The sequence below is a fragment of the Oncorhynchus mykiss genome, chromosome 2, assembly GCF_013265735.2.
Source record: "Oncorhynchus mykiss isolate Arlee chromosome 2, USDA_OmykA_1.1, whole genome shotgun sequence".
Taxonomy (NCBI): Eukaryota; Metazoa; Chordata; class Actinopteri; order Salmoniformes; family Salmonidae; genus Oncorhynchus; species Oncorhynchus mykiss.
The window spans coordinates 99598898-99615831 of NC_048566.1; the positions used below are offsets into that span (position 1 = coordinate 99598898).

Below are 16934 nucleotides of genomic sequence, written 5' to 3' on the forward strand. Positions count from 1 at the left end.
ACGGTTTGCAACTTCACATGGTGACAAAGATTGTACTTATTGGAGAAATGTCCTCTGGTCTGATGAAACAAAAATAGACCTGTTTGGCCATAATGACCTTTGCTTCTGTTTGGAGGAAAAAGGGAGAGGCTTTCAAGCCGAAGAACACCATCCCAACCGTGAAGCACGGGGGTGGCAGCATCATGTTGTGTGGGTGCTTTGCTGCAGGAGGGACTGGTGCACTTCACAAAATAGATGACATCATGTGGAAGGAAAATTATGTGGATAGATTGAAGCAACATTTCAAGACCTCAGTCAGGAAGTTAAAGCTTGGTCGCAAATTAATCTTCCAAATGGACAATGACCCCAAGCATACTTCCAAAGTTGTGGCAAAATGTCTCAAGGACAACAAAGTCAAGCTATTTAAGTGGCCACCACAAAGCCCTGACCTCAATCCCATAGAACATTTTTGCGCAGAACTGAAAAAGTGTTTGCGAGCAAGGAGGCCTGCAAACCTGACTCAGTTACACCAGCTCTGTCAGGAGGAATGGGCCAAAATTCACCCAACTTATTGTGGAGAACTTGTGGAAGGCTACCCGAAACATTTGACCCAAGTTAAACAATTTAAAGGCAAATACTAAATACTACCAAATACTAATTGAGTGTATGTAAATTTCTGACCCACTGGGAATGTGATGAAATAAATAAAAGCTGAAATAAATCATTCTCTCTACTATTATTCTGACATTTCACATTCTTAAAATAAAGTGGTGATCCTAACTGACCAAAGACAGATACTTTTTACTGGGATTAAATGTCAGTAATTGTGAAAAACGGAGCTGAAATGTATTTGGCTAAGGTGTATGTAAACTTCCTACTTCAACTGCAGAATGCGTACCAAATGGCACCCTATTCCCTATATAGTGCACTACTTTAGACCAGAGCCCTATAGAACCCTACTCCCTATATAGTGCACTACTTTAGACCAGAGCCCTGTAGAGCCCTATTCTCTATATAGTGCACTACTTTAGACCAGAGCCATATGGGTTTTGGTCAACAGTAGAGTACTATATAGGGAATAGACTGTAGCTCAATACCTCCTAGCCTGGTTCCAGATCTGTTTGTGCTGTCTTGCCAACTCCTAAGGTAGTGGTCATGCATTGGCCAGAGAGGCGCTCCAACGACAGACCGGGCTACAATACCCCTGCTATTAAAGAATAGCCTTGTCCTATGATGTATTGGTTAAGATGTTATACCCGTGGTATACTGTCTGATATACCATGGCTGTCAGAGACAATCAGCATTCAGGTCTCAAACCACCCAGGTCTCAAACCACCCAGGTCTCAAACCACCCAGGTCTCAAACCACCCCAGGTCTCAAACCACCCAGGTCTCAAACCACCCAGGTCTCAAACCACCCAGGTCTCAAACCACCCAGGTCTCAAACCACCCCAGGTCTCAAACCACCCAGGTCTCAAACCACCCAGGTCTCAAACCACCCAGGTCTCAAACCACCCAGGTCTCAAACCACCCCAGGTCTCAAACCACCCAGGTCTCAAACCACACAGGTCTCAAACCACCCAGGTCTCAAACCACCCAGGTCTCAAACCACCCAGGTCTCAAACCACACATGTCTCAAACCACCCAGCTCTCAAACCACCCAGGTCTCAAACCACCCCAGGTCTCAAACCACCCAGGTCTCAAACCACCCAGGTCTCAAACCACCCAGCTCTCAAACCACCCAGGTCTCAAACCACCCAGGTCTCAAACCACCCAGCTCTCAAACCACCCAGGTCTCAAACCACCCAGGTCTCAAACCACCCAGCTCTCAAACCACCCAGGTCTCAAACCACCCAGGTCTCAAACCACCCAAGTCTCAAACCACCCAAGTCTCAAACCACCCAGGTCTCAAGTCTCAAACCACCCAGGTCTCAAACCACCCAGGTCTCAAACCACCCAGGTTATAATGAACAATAATGACAGACCGACAAATTATTTACAGGACAACTACAGCTCATAATCTTGCATGTTATAAAAGAAAAATAAAATAAAAAAGAAGGAATACATTGAAAATAAAATGTGCTGTGTTTGGAATCTCTCGTCATAAGAAAACGTTAAAGACCTTGCATGTACAGTACACACACACACACACACACACACACACAACACACACACACACACACACACACACACACAACACACACACACACACTACACACACACACACACACACACACACACACTACACACACACACACACACAACACACACACTACACACACATACACACACACACACACACACACACACACTACACAAACATACACACACACACACACACAGCTTATGTTATGTACATTTCAAGCCATTATGACTGTGTAGCTCTTCGATATATTTGACAGAAGCCTTAAGTTGAGAATGGGGTAATCCCTGTCAGTCGAGTAACAGGAAAATACATGTTCCCACTGTATCACCCTGGCACCAGTGGGGGCTGGTGTCACTGTAAATCGGAGGACAGGCTCATTTTAATGGCTCCACTGCCTGTCGACCACCCCGTCTGTTCAACTTCTCCTAGACATGCAGAAGCAGTGAGCGAGTACACAGAAAGAGATGCAGATAAGGCGTGCGTAATAAATTGCACCCTATTCCCTACATTGTGCACTACTTTTGACCGGAACCCTATGGGTCCTGGTCTAAAGTAGTGCACTACATAGGGAATAGGGTGCAATTTAGAACTCTGACATGGAGAGTCTAAATGTAGACGGGAATCTCCTGCCCTGTTAACAGTCTGAACATCACTGCAGGCATGGTCTTCATGTTGATCTGACAGAGAGGAGGAGGGGAGGGGGAGAGGAGGAAGAGGAGCAGAACAGGGAGGGGAGGTTGAGGAGGAGGAGGAGGAGGACAGTTAGGAGAGGATGAAGATGGGGGAGGAGGAGGAGGAGAGAAGGGGGAGGATGAGAAGAGAAGGAAAAGAGGGAGGAGAGAAGGAGAGAAGGAGGAGAGGGAAGAGAAGAGAAGGAGAGGAGAGGAGGAGGAGGGGACACAGGAGAGGTAGGAAATGAGGAGGAGGAGGAGAGGGAGGAGAGGTAGGAGGAGGAGGAGAAGTAGGAGGAGGGAGAGAGGAGGAGGATGAGGAGGAGGGGGAGAGGAGGAGGATGAGGAGGAGAGGTAGGGGAGGAGAGGAGGAGGAGGAGGAGAGAGAGGACAGGAGGAGGAGGAGGAGAAGTAGGATGAGGGAGAGAGGAGGAGGATGAGGAGGAGGAGGAGAGGTAGGGGAGGAGAGGAGGAAGAGGAGAGGGAGGACAGGAGGAGGAGGAGGAGGAGAGGGAGGGAGGAGGAGAAGGAGGAGGAGGATGAGGAGGAGGGGAAGAGGGTGAGGAGGAGAAGAGAATCATATCAGTGCTAATTGTGAAGACACACTTGTATTTGTATAAAATCAAATGTATTTATATAGCCCTTCGTACATCAGCTGATGTACGTGCTGTACAGAGACCCAGCCTAAAACCCCAAACAGCAAGCAATGCAGGTGTAAAAGCACCTTCTGATTCGTCTGTTTCGGGCTCTGATAGGATATAAATTGAACGTGTATAAAGTTGTCAGTTACCTAACTGTCATTGGAATCTGATGCTCACCTCTCCCACTGACACAGACAGGGTCTGGACTATCTTCTCATGCGGCATGGCAACCACACTCTGCCCATTGATCTCAATGATCCTGTGGCCGACTCGCACCCCTCCTCGCTCCGCGATACCTCCACGCATCAGACTGCAGATCTGAGGAGAGAGAAAGAAAACACATCTCTGAATCCAAATGGCTGTTATCAGGATCATTTTGAGAGAGGTTATACATGGTTATGACAAGACTTATAACGCATTATAACGGTATCATAATCCTACTCACGATGCCGTTCTGAACACTGAAGCCCAGCTGGAACTTGAGGTCAGGTCTCTTGATGAGGACGGTGGTGACAGGAGGACAACTCACGATGCTCAGCTTCACCTGCACCTGGCTCTTCAGACCCTGGCAGGACAACCGGAACACGATAAATGACACCTGTCTCAACACTAGAATGGCTTCCTAGAATGGCTGTGTCTCAATCTCCACACTAGAATGGCTTCCTAGAATGGCTGTGTCTCAATCTCCACACTAGAATGGCTTCCTAGAATGGCTGTGTCTCAATCTCCCCACTAGAATGGCTTCCTAGAATGGCTGTGTCTCAATCTCAACACTAGAATGGCTGTGTCTCAATCTCAACACTAGAATGGTTGTGTCTCAATCTCAATGCTCTATAATGGCTTCCTTTCCTCTACTCCCCATCTCCTTTCCTTCGTGACTGATAAAAGAGCAGAGTCGACTGTATGCTCCAGACCTTGATGATGCCTTGGCAGGTAGCTAACGGCAGGCCCACCAGGCTGGTGTTGTTAATGGACATGATCTGGTCCCCGACGCTGAGTTTCCCAGAGCGGGCAGCCGGGCCGCTGTTCAACATGTTAGCTAGTATAACTGTTGGCAGGATGGAGCCCCAGCCAGACTCCACTATCACCACACCTAGGCTCTCTCCCTTCTGCTTCTCCAACTCCAGCTGGGAGACACACAAACAGACACAGAGACAGATATTTATATATATCTTTAAGTAGAAGTGATTAGTATATCTTATAAACTGGATTTTAGTTGGTAATAAAAATATGAAAAATATGAAAAATAATAATAACACAAAGTATATAACAAATATATATGCAGAATTTAAGTAGTGGTCTCACTGAAGCAAGAGCACTAATTACTTGTACTATTCAGTGTAATTTGATTAGCTTTCTGAATGGCTAAAATAGATCCTGAACTTTGGTAAACATATTTGCGCTGTCTAGCTAGAGTCTTCCCTGAAGAGTGGAGGCTGTTATAGCAGCAATGTTCCAATATCTAGTGGAAAGCCTTCCCTGAAGAGTGGAGGCTGTTATAGCAGCAATGTTCCAACATCTAGTGGAAAGCCTTCCCAGAAGAATGGAGGCTGTTATAGCAGCAATGTTCCAACATCTAGTGGAAAGACTTCCCAGAAGAGTGGAGGCTGTTATAGCAGCAATGTACCAACATCTAGTGGAAAGCCTTCCCAGAAGAATGGAGGCTGTTATAGCAGCAATGTTCCAACATCTAGTGGAAAGCCTTCCCAGAAGAATGGAGGCTGTTATAGCAGCAATGTTCCAACATCTAGTGGAAAGACTTCCCAGAAGAGTAGAGGCTGTTATAGCAGCAATGTTCCAACATCTAGTGGAAAGCCTTCCCAGAAGGATGGAGGCTGTTATAGCAGCAATGTTCCAACATCTAGTGGAAAGCCTTCCCAGAAGAATGGAGGCTGTTATAGCAGCAATGTTCCAACATCTGGTGGAAAGCCTTCCCAGAAGAGTGGAGTCTCAATATCTACTCTACTGTAATCTGCTATCTATACTGTGTTGACGGAGTGTATCTAGGGTCATGAATCACGGTCAACAATCACTACAGCATGCCGTCACACCTCTTTACACTGGTCTATCAGTGTTTCATGCACGCATATAGGCGCGGATGCAAGCGCACGCACGTACGCGCACACGTACACACACACACACACACACCTCTTTACAGTTGTCAGAGTTTGAGAAATGGACCAGGTCGTCATTGTACATTTCCTGGGAATTGATGATGTCACTGTATTGTTTCTGACTCAGGTCCTTAGGGTTGATCCCGTTGGCACGGAGGAACTCCCTGTAGGCAACGCTGAACGCCTGGCCGATGGACTGGGCAATGAGCTGGGCCTGGGGAGGAGAGGGAGAGGGAGGGGACAGGGGAGGGCAGTAGAGGGAGAGGGCGAGGGAGAGGAGGAGAGAGAGGGAGAGGGGGAGGAGAGAGAGGGAGAGGGCGAGGAGAGACAGGGAGAGGGGAGGGGAGAGGGGGGAGGAGAGAGAGGGAGAGGGGGGAGGAGAGAGAGGGAGAGGGGAGCGGGGGGAGAGAGAGGGAGAGGGAGAGGAGAGAGAGGGAGAGGGGAGGGGAGAGGAGAGGGGGGAGGGGAGGAGAGAGAGGGAGAGGGGAGGGGAGAAGGGAGGGAAGAGGGGGGAGGGGGAGGGGAGGAGAGAGAGAGAGGGAGAGGGGAGAGGGGAGAGGGGGAGGGGAGGGGAGAGGGGAGAGGGGAGGGGAGAAGGGAGGAAAGAGGGGGGAGGGGGAGGGGAGAGGGAGAAACTATTCAACAGAAGTGACAGGCTATTCAAGTTGACACCAATACAGAAGTGGGAGAGAGCACTGGTTAAGGACCAACTGAAATGATGAATGAAGATACACTATATATACAAAAGTATGTGGACACCCCTTCCAATTAGTGGATTTGGCTATTTCAGCCACACCCGTTGCTGACAGGTGTCTAAAAATCGAGCACGCATCCATACAATCTCCATAGACAAACATTGGCAGTAAATTGGCTTTACAGAAGAGCTTAGTGACTTTCTACATGGCGTCGTCATAGGATGCCACCGTTCATCACTATCCCTGCTAGAGCTGCCCCGGTTAACTGTAAGTGCTGTTATTGTGAGGCGGAAACATTTAGGCACAACAACGGCTCAGCCGTGAAGTGGTAGGCCACACAAGCTCACAGACCGGGGACCGTCGAGTGCTGAAGCGCGTAGCATTCAAAAAACCGTCTGTCCTCAGTTGCAACACACTACGAGTTCCAAACTGCCTCTGGAAGCAACTTCGGCACAATAACTATTTGTTAGGAGCTTCATGAAATGGGTTTCCTTGGCAACCAAACCCAAGCCTAAGATCACCATGCGCAATGCCAAGTGTTGGCTGGAGTGGTGTAAAGCTGGCTGCCATTGGACATGGGAGCAGTGGAAACACGTTCTCTGGAGTGAATCACACTTCACCATCTGGCAGTCTGACGGACTTATCGGGGTTTGGAGGATGCCAGGAGAACACTACCTGCCCCAATGCATGGTGCCAACTGTAAAGTTTGGTGGAGGAGGACTAATGGTCTGGGTCTGTTTTTCATGGTTCGGGGGCTTTAGTTCTAGTGAAGGGAAATCTAAACTCTACAGCATACAATGACATTGTAGACGATTCTGTGCTTCTAACTTTGTGGAAACAGTTTGGGGAAGGCCCTTTCCTGTTTCAGCATGACAATGCCCCCCTTGCACAAATCGAGGTCCATACAGAAATGGTTTGTTGAGATCAGTGTGCAAGACCTTGACTGGCCTGTAGAAGGCCCTGATCTCAACCTCATCGAACACCTTTGGGATGAATCGGAACGGCAACTGCCAGCCAGGCCTAATCGCCCAACATCAATGCACGACCTCACTAATGCTCTTAAGGCTGAATGGAAGCAAGTCCCCCTGCAGCAATGATCCAACATCTAGTGGAAAGCCTTCCCAGAAGAGTTGAGGCTGTTATAGCAGCAATGTTCCAACATCTAGTGGAAAGCCTTCCCAGAAGAGTGGAGGCTGTTATAGCAGCAATGTTCCAACATCTAGTGGAAAGCCTTCCTAGAAGAGTGGATGCTGTTATAGCAGAAATGTTCCAACATCTAGTGGAAAACCTTCCCAGAAGAGTGGAGGCTGTTATAACAGCAATGTTCCTACATCTAGTGGAAAGCCTTCCCAGAAGAGTGTTATAACAGCAAAGGGGGGACCAATTCCATATTAACGGCCATGATTTCAGAATGAGATGTTCGACGAGCAGGTGTCCACATACTTTTGGTCATGTAGTATATAACTGGTGTTATAGGAAAGCCAAAATGAGAGACGTATAAAGCAGGCCTCTGCAATAATCATTTTCAAAGCTTATAAATGATGTTCAGTAGTCTTGTACTGTAGACAGTGTATAGAAATTGCTTAATCAAAAATGGTGTGTTTTAAATTTAGCAACCTTCTTCTGCGAACACTGGTAATCAATAATCAATAATCAGAGACCAAAATCCCCAATAAATAAATGATATTCAGCAGTATACAAAGGGAGAGCATGGGGGGGGGATAGAAAACAGAACAGATCAGAATAGCCTAGAATAGAACAAAAACAGAATACAATACCACTCACGTCCTCTGACTCGAAGACATAGCAGATCATTCTGTACCGTCTCGGTCCCTCTGAGCAGGAGAGATCAGCTTCACTACAGTCCTGCGAGGATGTGTCTGCCATACGGGTCCGAGCCATCAGAACCACGATGCTCCCGATGTCTGCGATGTAGGATATGGAACGCAATGCACTGTCCATCAGCGTCTCCTGGGGGGGGGGCAAATAATATATATGGCTGCTGTGGTAATAACTGTCCATCAGCGTCTCCTGGGGGGGGGGGGGGGGGGGGGGGGGTAAATAATATATATGGCTGCTGTGGTAATAACTGTCCATCAGCGTCTCCTGGGGGGGTAAATAATATATATGGCTGCTGGGGTAATAACTGTCCATCAGCGTCTCCTGGGGGGGTAAATAATATATATGGCTGCTGTGGTAATAACTGCCCATCAGCGTCTCCTGGGGGGGTAAATAATATATATGGCTGCTGTGGTAATAACTGTCCATCAGCGTCTCCTGGGGGGGTAAATAATATATATGGCTGCTGGGGTAATAACTGTCCATCAGCGTCTCCTGGGGGGGTAAATAATATATATGGCTGCTGGGGTAATAACTGTCCATCAGCGTCTCCTGGGGGGGGGGGGGGGGGTAAATAATATATATGGCTGCTGTGGTAATAACTGTCCATCAGCGTCTCCTGGGGGGGGTAAATAATATATATGGCTGCTGTGGTAATAACTGTCCATCAGCGTCTCCTGGGGGGTAAATAATATATATGGCTGCTGTGGTAATAACTGTCCATCAGCGTCTCCTGGGGGGGGTAAATAATATATATGGCTGCTGTGGTAATAACTGTCCATCAGCGTCTCCTGGGGGGGTAAATAATATATATGGCTGCTGTGGTAATAACTGTCCATCAGCGTCTCCTGGGGGGTAAATAATATATATGGCTGCTGTGGTAATAACTGTCCATCAGCGTCTCCTGGGGGGGGTAAATAATATATATGGCTGCTGTGGTAATAACTGTCCATCAGCGTCTCCTGGGGGGGGTAAATAATATATATGGCTGCTGTGGTAATAACTCTGTGTGGAGTGGACGGTCCTCAACAAAATGGCCCCTAAAGATACAGCAGCGCGCCAGAGGAATTTTATGAAACAGAATCAAATGAAGCTTTGGGCAGGTTTCCTGGACACATTAGATCCACATTACAGGGCGCTTGAACATCTAAAGTTAATTTCTGATGGAACCCAACATTTACGATTTACTGTGTACGTGATTTTCGCCGTCGGGTGAATATTGCCGTCAAAAGATGCATTGTCTACATGTGTGTGAATGGATGGTCCCAGACTTGGCGTTACAGAGAAGAAATACACCCTGTTTTTTTTTATTAACTCAGAGATAAGAAGTTAAATAATTCTCTCACAGTCACACACCTGTGAGTCGGCATTCAGCACTTTGACAGCCTTGGTGGAGATGAAGAGGTCCACTTCTGTCACCGTCTGAGAGTCTCCATCTTGGCTCTGTGGTCAAACCACCATGGTCAAAAAGGAATGAGAGATCGCCATCGTGTGGTTAGAAAGGGCACTCACAAGGTACATTTCCTTACTATTAGGACTAACGTCGATGAACAGACCAACTGACATCCATAGATCAAGACATCAGATGCGTAAAAAAAACACAAAAAAACAATATCATCTTGAACATTGAATGGATAACAAACTTAGCATGGTCAACTAGTCAGACAGCACAATGCTAATATAACAACATTAGCCTGGTCAGTTAGTCAGACAGCACAATGCTAATATAACAACATTAGCCTGGTCAGTTAGTCAGAAAGCACAATGCTAATATAACAACATTAGCCTGGTCAACTAGTCAGACAGCACAATGCTAATATAACAACATTAGCCTGGTCAACTAGTCAGAAAGCACAATGCTAATATAACAAACTTAGCCTGGTCAACTAGTCAGACAGCACAATACTAATATAACAAAATTAGCCTGGTCAACTAGTCAGACAGCACAATACTATTATAACAAAATTAGCCTGGTCAACTAGTCAGACAGCACAATGCTAATATAACAAAATTAGCCTGGTCAACTAGTCAGACAGCACAATACTAATATAACAAAATTAGCCTGGTCAACTAGTCAGACAGCACAATGCTAATATAACAACATTAGCCTGGTCAACTAGTCAGAAAGCACAATGCTAATATAACAAACTTAGCCTGGTCAACTAGTCAGACAGCACAATACTAATATAACAAACAACATTAGCCTGGTCAGTTAGTCAGAAAGCACAATACTAATATAACAACATTAGCCTGGTCAACTAGTCAGAAAGCACAATGCAAATATAACAGCATTAGCCTGGTCAGTTAGTCAGAAAGCACAATGCTAATATAACAACATTAGCCTGGTCAGTTAGTCAGACAGCACAATGCTAATATAAGATCAGGGGTGTAATACACACACCACACACACATTATGTTCTCCTGTCCTCGTGGGGAACTGAAATTAATTTCCATTCAAAATCCTATTTTCCCTAACCCTAAACCTAACCACTAACCCCTTACCCTATCCCTAACCCTAACCCTAAACCTAACCACTAACCCCTTACCCTATCCCTAACCCTAACCCTAAACCTAACCACTAACCCCTTGCCCTATCCCTAACCCTAACCCTAAACCTAACCACTAACCCCTTACTCTAACCCATAACCCTAACCCATAACCCTAACCCATAACCTTAACCCATCACCCATAACCCTAACCCATAACCCTAACCCATAACCCTAATCCATAACCAATAACCCTAACCCATAACCCTAACCCATAACCCTAACCCATAATCCTAACCCATAACCCTAACCCATAACCCTAACCCATAACCCTAACACATAACCCATAACCCTAACCCATAACCTATAATCCTAACCCATAACCCTAACCCATAACCCATAACCCTAACCCATAACCCTAACCCATAACCCATAATCCTAACCCATAACCCATAACCCTAACCCATAACCCATAACCCTAACCCATAACCCTAACCCATAACCTGTAATCCTAACCCATAACCCTAACCCATGACCCATAACCCATAACCCTAACCAATAACCCTAACCCATAATCCTAACCCATAACCCTAACCCTAACCCTAACCCATAACCCATAACCCTAACCCATAACCCTAACCCATAACCCTAACCCATAACCCTAACCCTAACCCTAACCCATAGCCCATAACCCCAACCCATAACCCTAACCCATAATCCTAACCCATAACAATAACTATAACCCTAACCCATAACCCATAACCCATAACCCATAACCCTAACCCATAACCCTAACCCTAACCCATAACCCTAACCCATAACCCATAACCCATAACCCATAACCCTAATCCATAACCCTAACCCATAACCCATAATCCTAACCCTAACCCATAACCCATAACCCATAACCCTAACCCATAACCCATAATCCTAACCCATAACCCTAACCCTAACCCATGACCCATAATCCTAACCCATAACCTATAACCCTAATCCATAACCCATAACCCTAACCCATAACCTATAATCCTAACCCATAACCCTAACCCATAACCCATAACCCATAACCCTAACCAATAACTGTAACCCATAACCCATAATCCTAACCCATAACCCTAACCCTAACCCTAACCCATAACCCATAACCCTAACCCATAACCCATAACCCTAACCCATAACCCTTACCCATAACCCTAACCTTAACCCATAACCCATAACTCCAACCCATAACCCTAACCCATAATCCTAACCCATAACAATAACCCATAACCCATAACCCATAACCCTAACCCATAACCCATGACCCATAATCCTAACCCATAACCCTAACCCTAACCCATAACCCTAACCCTAACTCTAACCCTAACCCATAACCCATAACCCATAACCCATAACCCTAACCCATAACCCATAATCCTAACCCATAACCCATAACCCTAACCCATAACCCTAACCCATAACCCTAACAATAACCCCTAACCCTAACCTTAACCCTAACCCTAACCCTAACCCATAACCCATAACCCATAACCCATAACCCATAATCCTAACCCATAACCCTAACCCTAACCCTAACCCTAACCCATAACCCATAACCCATAACCCTAACCCGTAACCCGTAACTCATAACCCATAACCCATAACCCATAACCCTAACTCATAACCCATAACCCATAACCCATAACCCTAACCCTAACCCTAACCCGTAACCCATAACCCATAACCCATAACCCATAACCCATAACCCATAACCCTAACCCTAACCCTAACCCATAACCCATAACCCATAACCCTAACCCTAACCCTAACCCTAACCCATAACCCATAACCCATAACCCTAACCCGTAACCCGGAACTCATAACCCATAACCCATAACCCGTAACTCATAACCCTAAACCCTAAACTTAAAATAGCCTTTGTCCTCTTGGGGACGTGAGAAATGTCCCGTTGAGGGAGAATTGTCCTGTTTTATTATCCTTGTGGGGAATTGGGGGGAATTTAGGTTGCCACAAGGATAGAAGAATCAACACACACCACACACACACACACCCACACACACCACACCCACACACCATACCTTGACCTGGCTGACAGCCTCCTGCGCCTGGGCCATGCGTGTTCCTTTAGATGGGTTCTTGTTAGACAGCAGCTGGGTGGAACCCAGGTAGTTAGCAGCAAAGATGATGCCATCAATCAGGTCCTCGGGCTCACACGGACCTGGGACTGGGAAATGAGAAATATGGATTTATTTATAGACAAGAAGCCGTGACTCAGATCCAGACAGATTCACATTCAGATTCAGATTCAGATTCAGATTCAGATTCAGATTCAAATTCAGATTCAGATTCAGATTTAGATTCAGATTCAGATGCAGATTCAGATTCACATTCACATTCACATTTAGATTCACATTCACATTCAAATTCAGATTCACATTCACATTCAGATTCACATTTAGATTCAGATTCAGATTCAGATTCACATTTAGATTCAGATTCAGATTCACATTCACATTCACATTCACATTCAGACCATTTAATTGTCCCATTGCTTCAGCAATGTGGTTGCAGCATTATAAAATCATCAGATATGCACACCACACCAGAGACCAGAAAGAGCAATAAATGGTTATATCATAATCAAAGGTCCATTACTCAGGTATGGAATCAATGAACTATACAGAGAACAAATATTTACCATCCACGAAGCTGGGGAACGAGGCGTTGTTCTGTGTTGGTTCAGGCCGAGGTGTGTTGTTACTGTCCTCCTGTAGGGCCCGGGGCTCTGGACAGTGGGGCGTGCCAGGCCACTGCTCTGAGATGTTGTGGGGCATCTGGAATAGACAGATCTTACTAACAACTGTAACAGACAGAGAGGAGATCTTACTAACAACTGTCACAGACAGAGAGGAGATCTTACTAACAACTGGAACAGACAGAGGGGAGATCTTACTAACAACTGGAACAGACAGAGGGGAGATCTTACTAACAACTGGAACAGACAGAGGGGAGATCTTACTAACAACTGGAACAGACAGAGGGGAGATCTTACTAACAACTGGAACAGACAGAGAGGAGATCTTACTAACAACTGGAACAGACAGAGGGGAGATCTTACTAACAACTGGAACAGACAGAGGGGAGATCTTACTAACAACTGGAACAGACAGAGAGGAGATCTTACTAACAACTGGAACAGACAGAGGGGAGATCTTACTAACAACTGGAACAGACAGAGGGGAGATCTTACTAACAACTGGAACAGACAGAGAGGAGATCTTACTAACAACTGGAACAGACAGAGGGGAGATCTTACTAACAACTGGAACAGACAGAGGGGAGATCTTACTAACATCAGACAGGAACACGACTGCAGATGAGATGTAGGTCAAATCTGGTGCAATGTTTGTTGTACATGGTCCCTGTCAAGTAAACTAATAACACAAAACAAACCCTGTGGAGTTGGCAGCATCAGGCAGTTAGTTAGTTACCTGTTTGTGTGTCTGTGTCCGTGTCTGTCTCTCCTCGGGGTACTCCCTCTGTGGCTCTGTGTTGTGGTGTGAAGCTGGTGGACCTGGTGATGTTGATAGTTTTACAGCCCTGGGATGTTTGTCCAGGATGGATGAGGAGTCAGAAGTGGGCCTTGGACTGGGGCTGGTGGTGCTGTCTCTGCGAGGCTGATAGGTCTGGGTCTGGTGGCTCTCCTGGAGGAGAGGAGACGGAGGCTTGGCGCTCAAACTGGTGGTGGTCTCTCTGCAATGCTGCTCGGTCTGTTGGGTGTTGGGAGTGTGTTCCTGTGTCTGGGCATTGTGGCTGGGAGGTGGGGCAGGTCTAGGGCTGTCAGAGGTGGGTCTAGGGCTGTCAGAGGTGGGCCTAGGGCTGTCAGAGGTGGGCCCAGGGCTGTCAGAGATGGGCCTAGGACTGTCAGAGGTGGGCCTAGGGCTGTCAGAGGTGGGCCCAGGGCTGTCAGAGATGGGCCTAGGGCTGTCAGACGTGGGCCTAGGACTGTCAGAGATGGGCCTAGGGCTGTCAGAGGTGGGCCTAGGGCTGTCAGAGGTGGGCCTAGGGCTGTCAGAGGTGGGCCTAGGGCTGTCAAATATGGGCCTAGGGCTGTCAGAGATGGGCCTAGGGCTGTCAGAGATGGGCCTAGGGCTGTCAGAGATGGGCCTAGGGCTGACAGAGGTGGGCCTAGGGCTGTCAGAGGTGGGCCTAGGGCTGTCAGAGGTGGGCCTAGGGCTGTCAAAGATGGGCCTAGGGCTGTCAGAGATGGGCCTAGGGTTGTCAGAGGTGGGCCTAGGGTTGTCAGAGGTGGGCCTAGGGTTGTCAGAGGTGGGCCTAGGGCTGTCAGAGATTGGCCTAGGACTGTCAGAGGTGGGCCTAGGGCTGTCAAAGATGGGCCTAGGGCTGTCAGAGATGGGCCTAGGGTTGTCAGAGGTGGGCCTAGGGTTGTCAGAGGTGGGCCTAGGGTTGTCAGAGGTGGGCCTAGGGCTGTCAGAGATGGGCCTAGGACTGTCAGAGGTGGGCCAAGGGCTGTCAGAGATGGGCCTAGGGCTATCAGAGATGGGCCTAGGGCTGTCAGAGGTGGGCCTAGGGCTGTCAGAGATGGGCCTAGGGCTGTCAGAGATGGGCCTAGGACTGTCAGAGGTGGGCCTAGGGCTGTCAGAGATGGGCCTAGGGCTGTTAGAGATGGGCCTAGGGCTGTCAGAGATGGGCCAAGGGCTGTCAGAGATGGGCCTAGGGCTATCAGAGATGGGCCTAGGGCTGTCAGAGGTGGGCCTAGGGCTGTGGCTGGGACTGACGGGACTCTCTTTGTGGTGCTGCTTGGTCTGGGCCTGTGTTGGGTGGGTGGGTGCTTGTCTCTTGTTGGTCTGGGCATGTGTCGGGTGGGTGGGTGCTTGTCTCTTATGCATCTGGGCCTGTGTCGGCGGGGCCTGTCTATACTGGGCTTGGATTTGGTGGGCCTGGATGTGCTGCATTTGGGCCGGGGTCTGGGGGGGTTGAGGGTGTGGTGTGTTGGGGCTAGATCTGTGTGTAGGCCTGATAGCACTTTCTCTACAGTTCTGTGTCTGCTGGTGTTGTCGGACGTCGCTCTGGGCCTGTAGCTGGTGGTTCTGGACCTGTTTTGGGAGGGGATCGACCTCTGTCAGGTAGGTGTGGGTCTGGTAGGCCTGTTTTGGGAGGGTATGAACCTCTGTCAAGTAGGTGTGGGTCTGGTGGGCTTGTTTCGGGCGGGCCTTGGCCTGCTGAGTGTGGGATTGTGTCTGGTGAGGGTGTGGGGTGCTGGGGCTGGGCCCGGATCTAGGCCTGGGCCTGGGCCTTGGTGGTCTGGGCCTGACGGCAGCCTCTCTGCAGTCCTGTGTCTCTGAGCTGCTGCTGCTACTCATGTATACCTTCATCTCAGACACTATGTGGCCAGTGTATTCCTGCCTGTCAGTCTCCCTCACGACCCTTCCTACTTCCCTCCCACTCTTTACACCTCCCCTCTCACTCCTTCCTCCCCGTCCTCCTCCCTTCCCCTGCCTCTTCACCTCCTTATGGGCCCTTTGAGGGGCTTCACATGTCCAATCCCTTCCCCCTCCACTTCCCTTATAGGGGGCCCTTTGTGGGGACTGTGAGATACACACTGAGATCTTACTGTCCTCAGGGGTGTTACAGTTCCCTATAGAGAAGACCTCAACTTCCGCTCTATCATTGTCTTCTCTATCTCCCTTTCTCATCCTCTCCTCCTTCCGCTGGCGGCTGGATGTTTGCTCCTGCACTCTGCAGACCTCACCGTCCTCCCTGTCTCGGTCCCACCTCTTTCCCCCTCTCATTCTCTCTCCCTCTCTCATCCTTTCCTCCTCCCTCTCTCCCTTCCTCGTCCTCTCCCCCTCCCTCTCTCCCTCTCTCATCCTCTCCCCCTCCCTCCCTCCCTCTCTCATTCTCTCTCCCTCTCTCATCCTCTCCTCCTCCCTCTCTCTCTCCCTTGTCCTCTCCCCCTCCCTCTCTCCCTCTCTCATCCTCTCCCCCTCCCTCTCTCTCATCCTCTCCCCCTCCCTCTCTCCCTCTCTCATCCTCTCCCCCTCCTTCTCTCCCTCTCTCATCCTCTCCCCCTCCCTCATCAACTCCCCCTCCCTCTCTCCCTCTCTCATCCTCTCCTCCTCCGTCTCTCCCTCCCTCATCCTCTCCCCCTCCCTCTCTCCCTCTCTCTTCCTCTCCCCCTCCCTCTCTCCCTCTCGCATCCTCTCCCCCCCTCTCTCTCTCATCCTCTCCTCCTGCCTCTCTCCCTCTCTCATCCTCTCCCCATATTTCTCCTGGTGGCTGCTGGGTGTTTTCTCCTGCTCTCTGTCCTCTGTCTCCTCAGAATCCTCCTCTGTGTATGTGG

General features: G+C 48.4%; 1 protein-coding gene across 1 annotated transcript; it reads right to left on the reverse strand.

Annotated features, from left to right (window-relative positions):
- Positions 1-1887: 1887 nt before the first annotated feature.
- On the reverse strand, positions 1888-16434 carry LOC110500900 (cell surface glycoprotein 1). The gene is made up of 10 exons (XM_036960779.1): positions 14062-16434; positions 13269-13404; positions 12649-12794; positions 9441-9527; positions 8031-8216; positions 5585-5764; positions 4351-4563; positions 3882-4001; positions 3614-3754; positions 1888-2801 (listed from the first exon to the last, which is right to left on the reverse strand). Exons 1-10 carry the CDS (start codon positions 16399-16401, stop codon positions 2730-2732), a joined length of 3621 nt encoding a protein of 1206 aa, XP_036816674.1. The 5' UTR covers positions 16402-16434; the 3' UTR covers positions 1888-2729.
- Positions 16435-16934: the final 500 nt, after the last annotated feature.

Excerpts from the sequence above, each read along its gene's own strand:
- LOC110500900 (XM_036960779.1), bottom strand. The coding sequence starts at position 16,401 with ATGAGAGAGGGAGAGAGAATGAGAGGGGGAAAGAGGTGGGACCGAGAC. Across the intron at positions 12,795-13,268 it reads GTTCCCCAGCTTCGTGGATG|TCCCAGGTCCGTGTGAGCCC; the intron begins GTAAATATTTGT and ends CTCATTTCCCAG. Across the intron at positions 8,217-9,440 it reads TGCTGAATGCCGACTCACAG|GAGACGCTGATGGACAGTGC; the intron begins GTGTGTGACTGT and ends CCCCCCCCCCAG.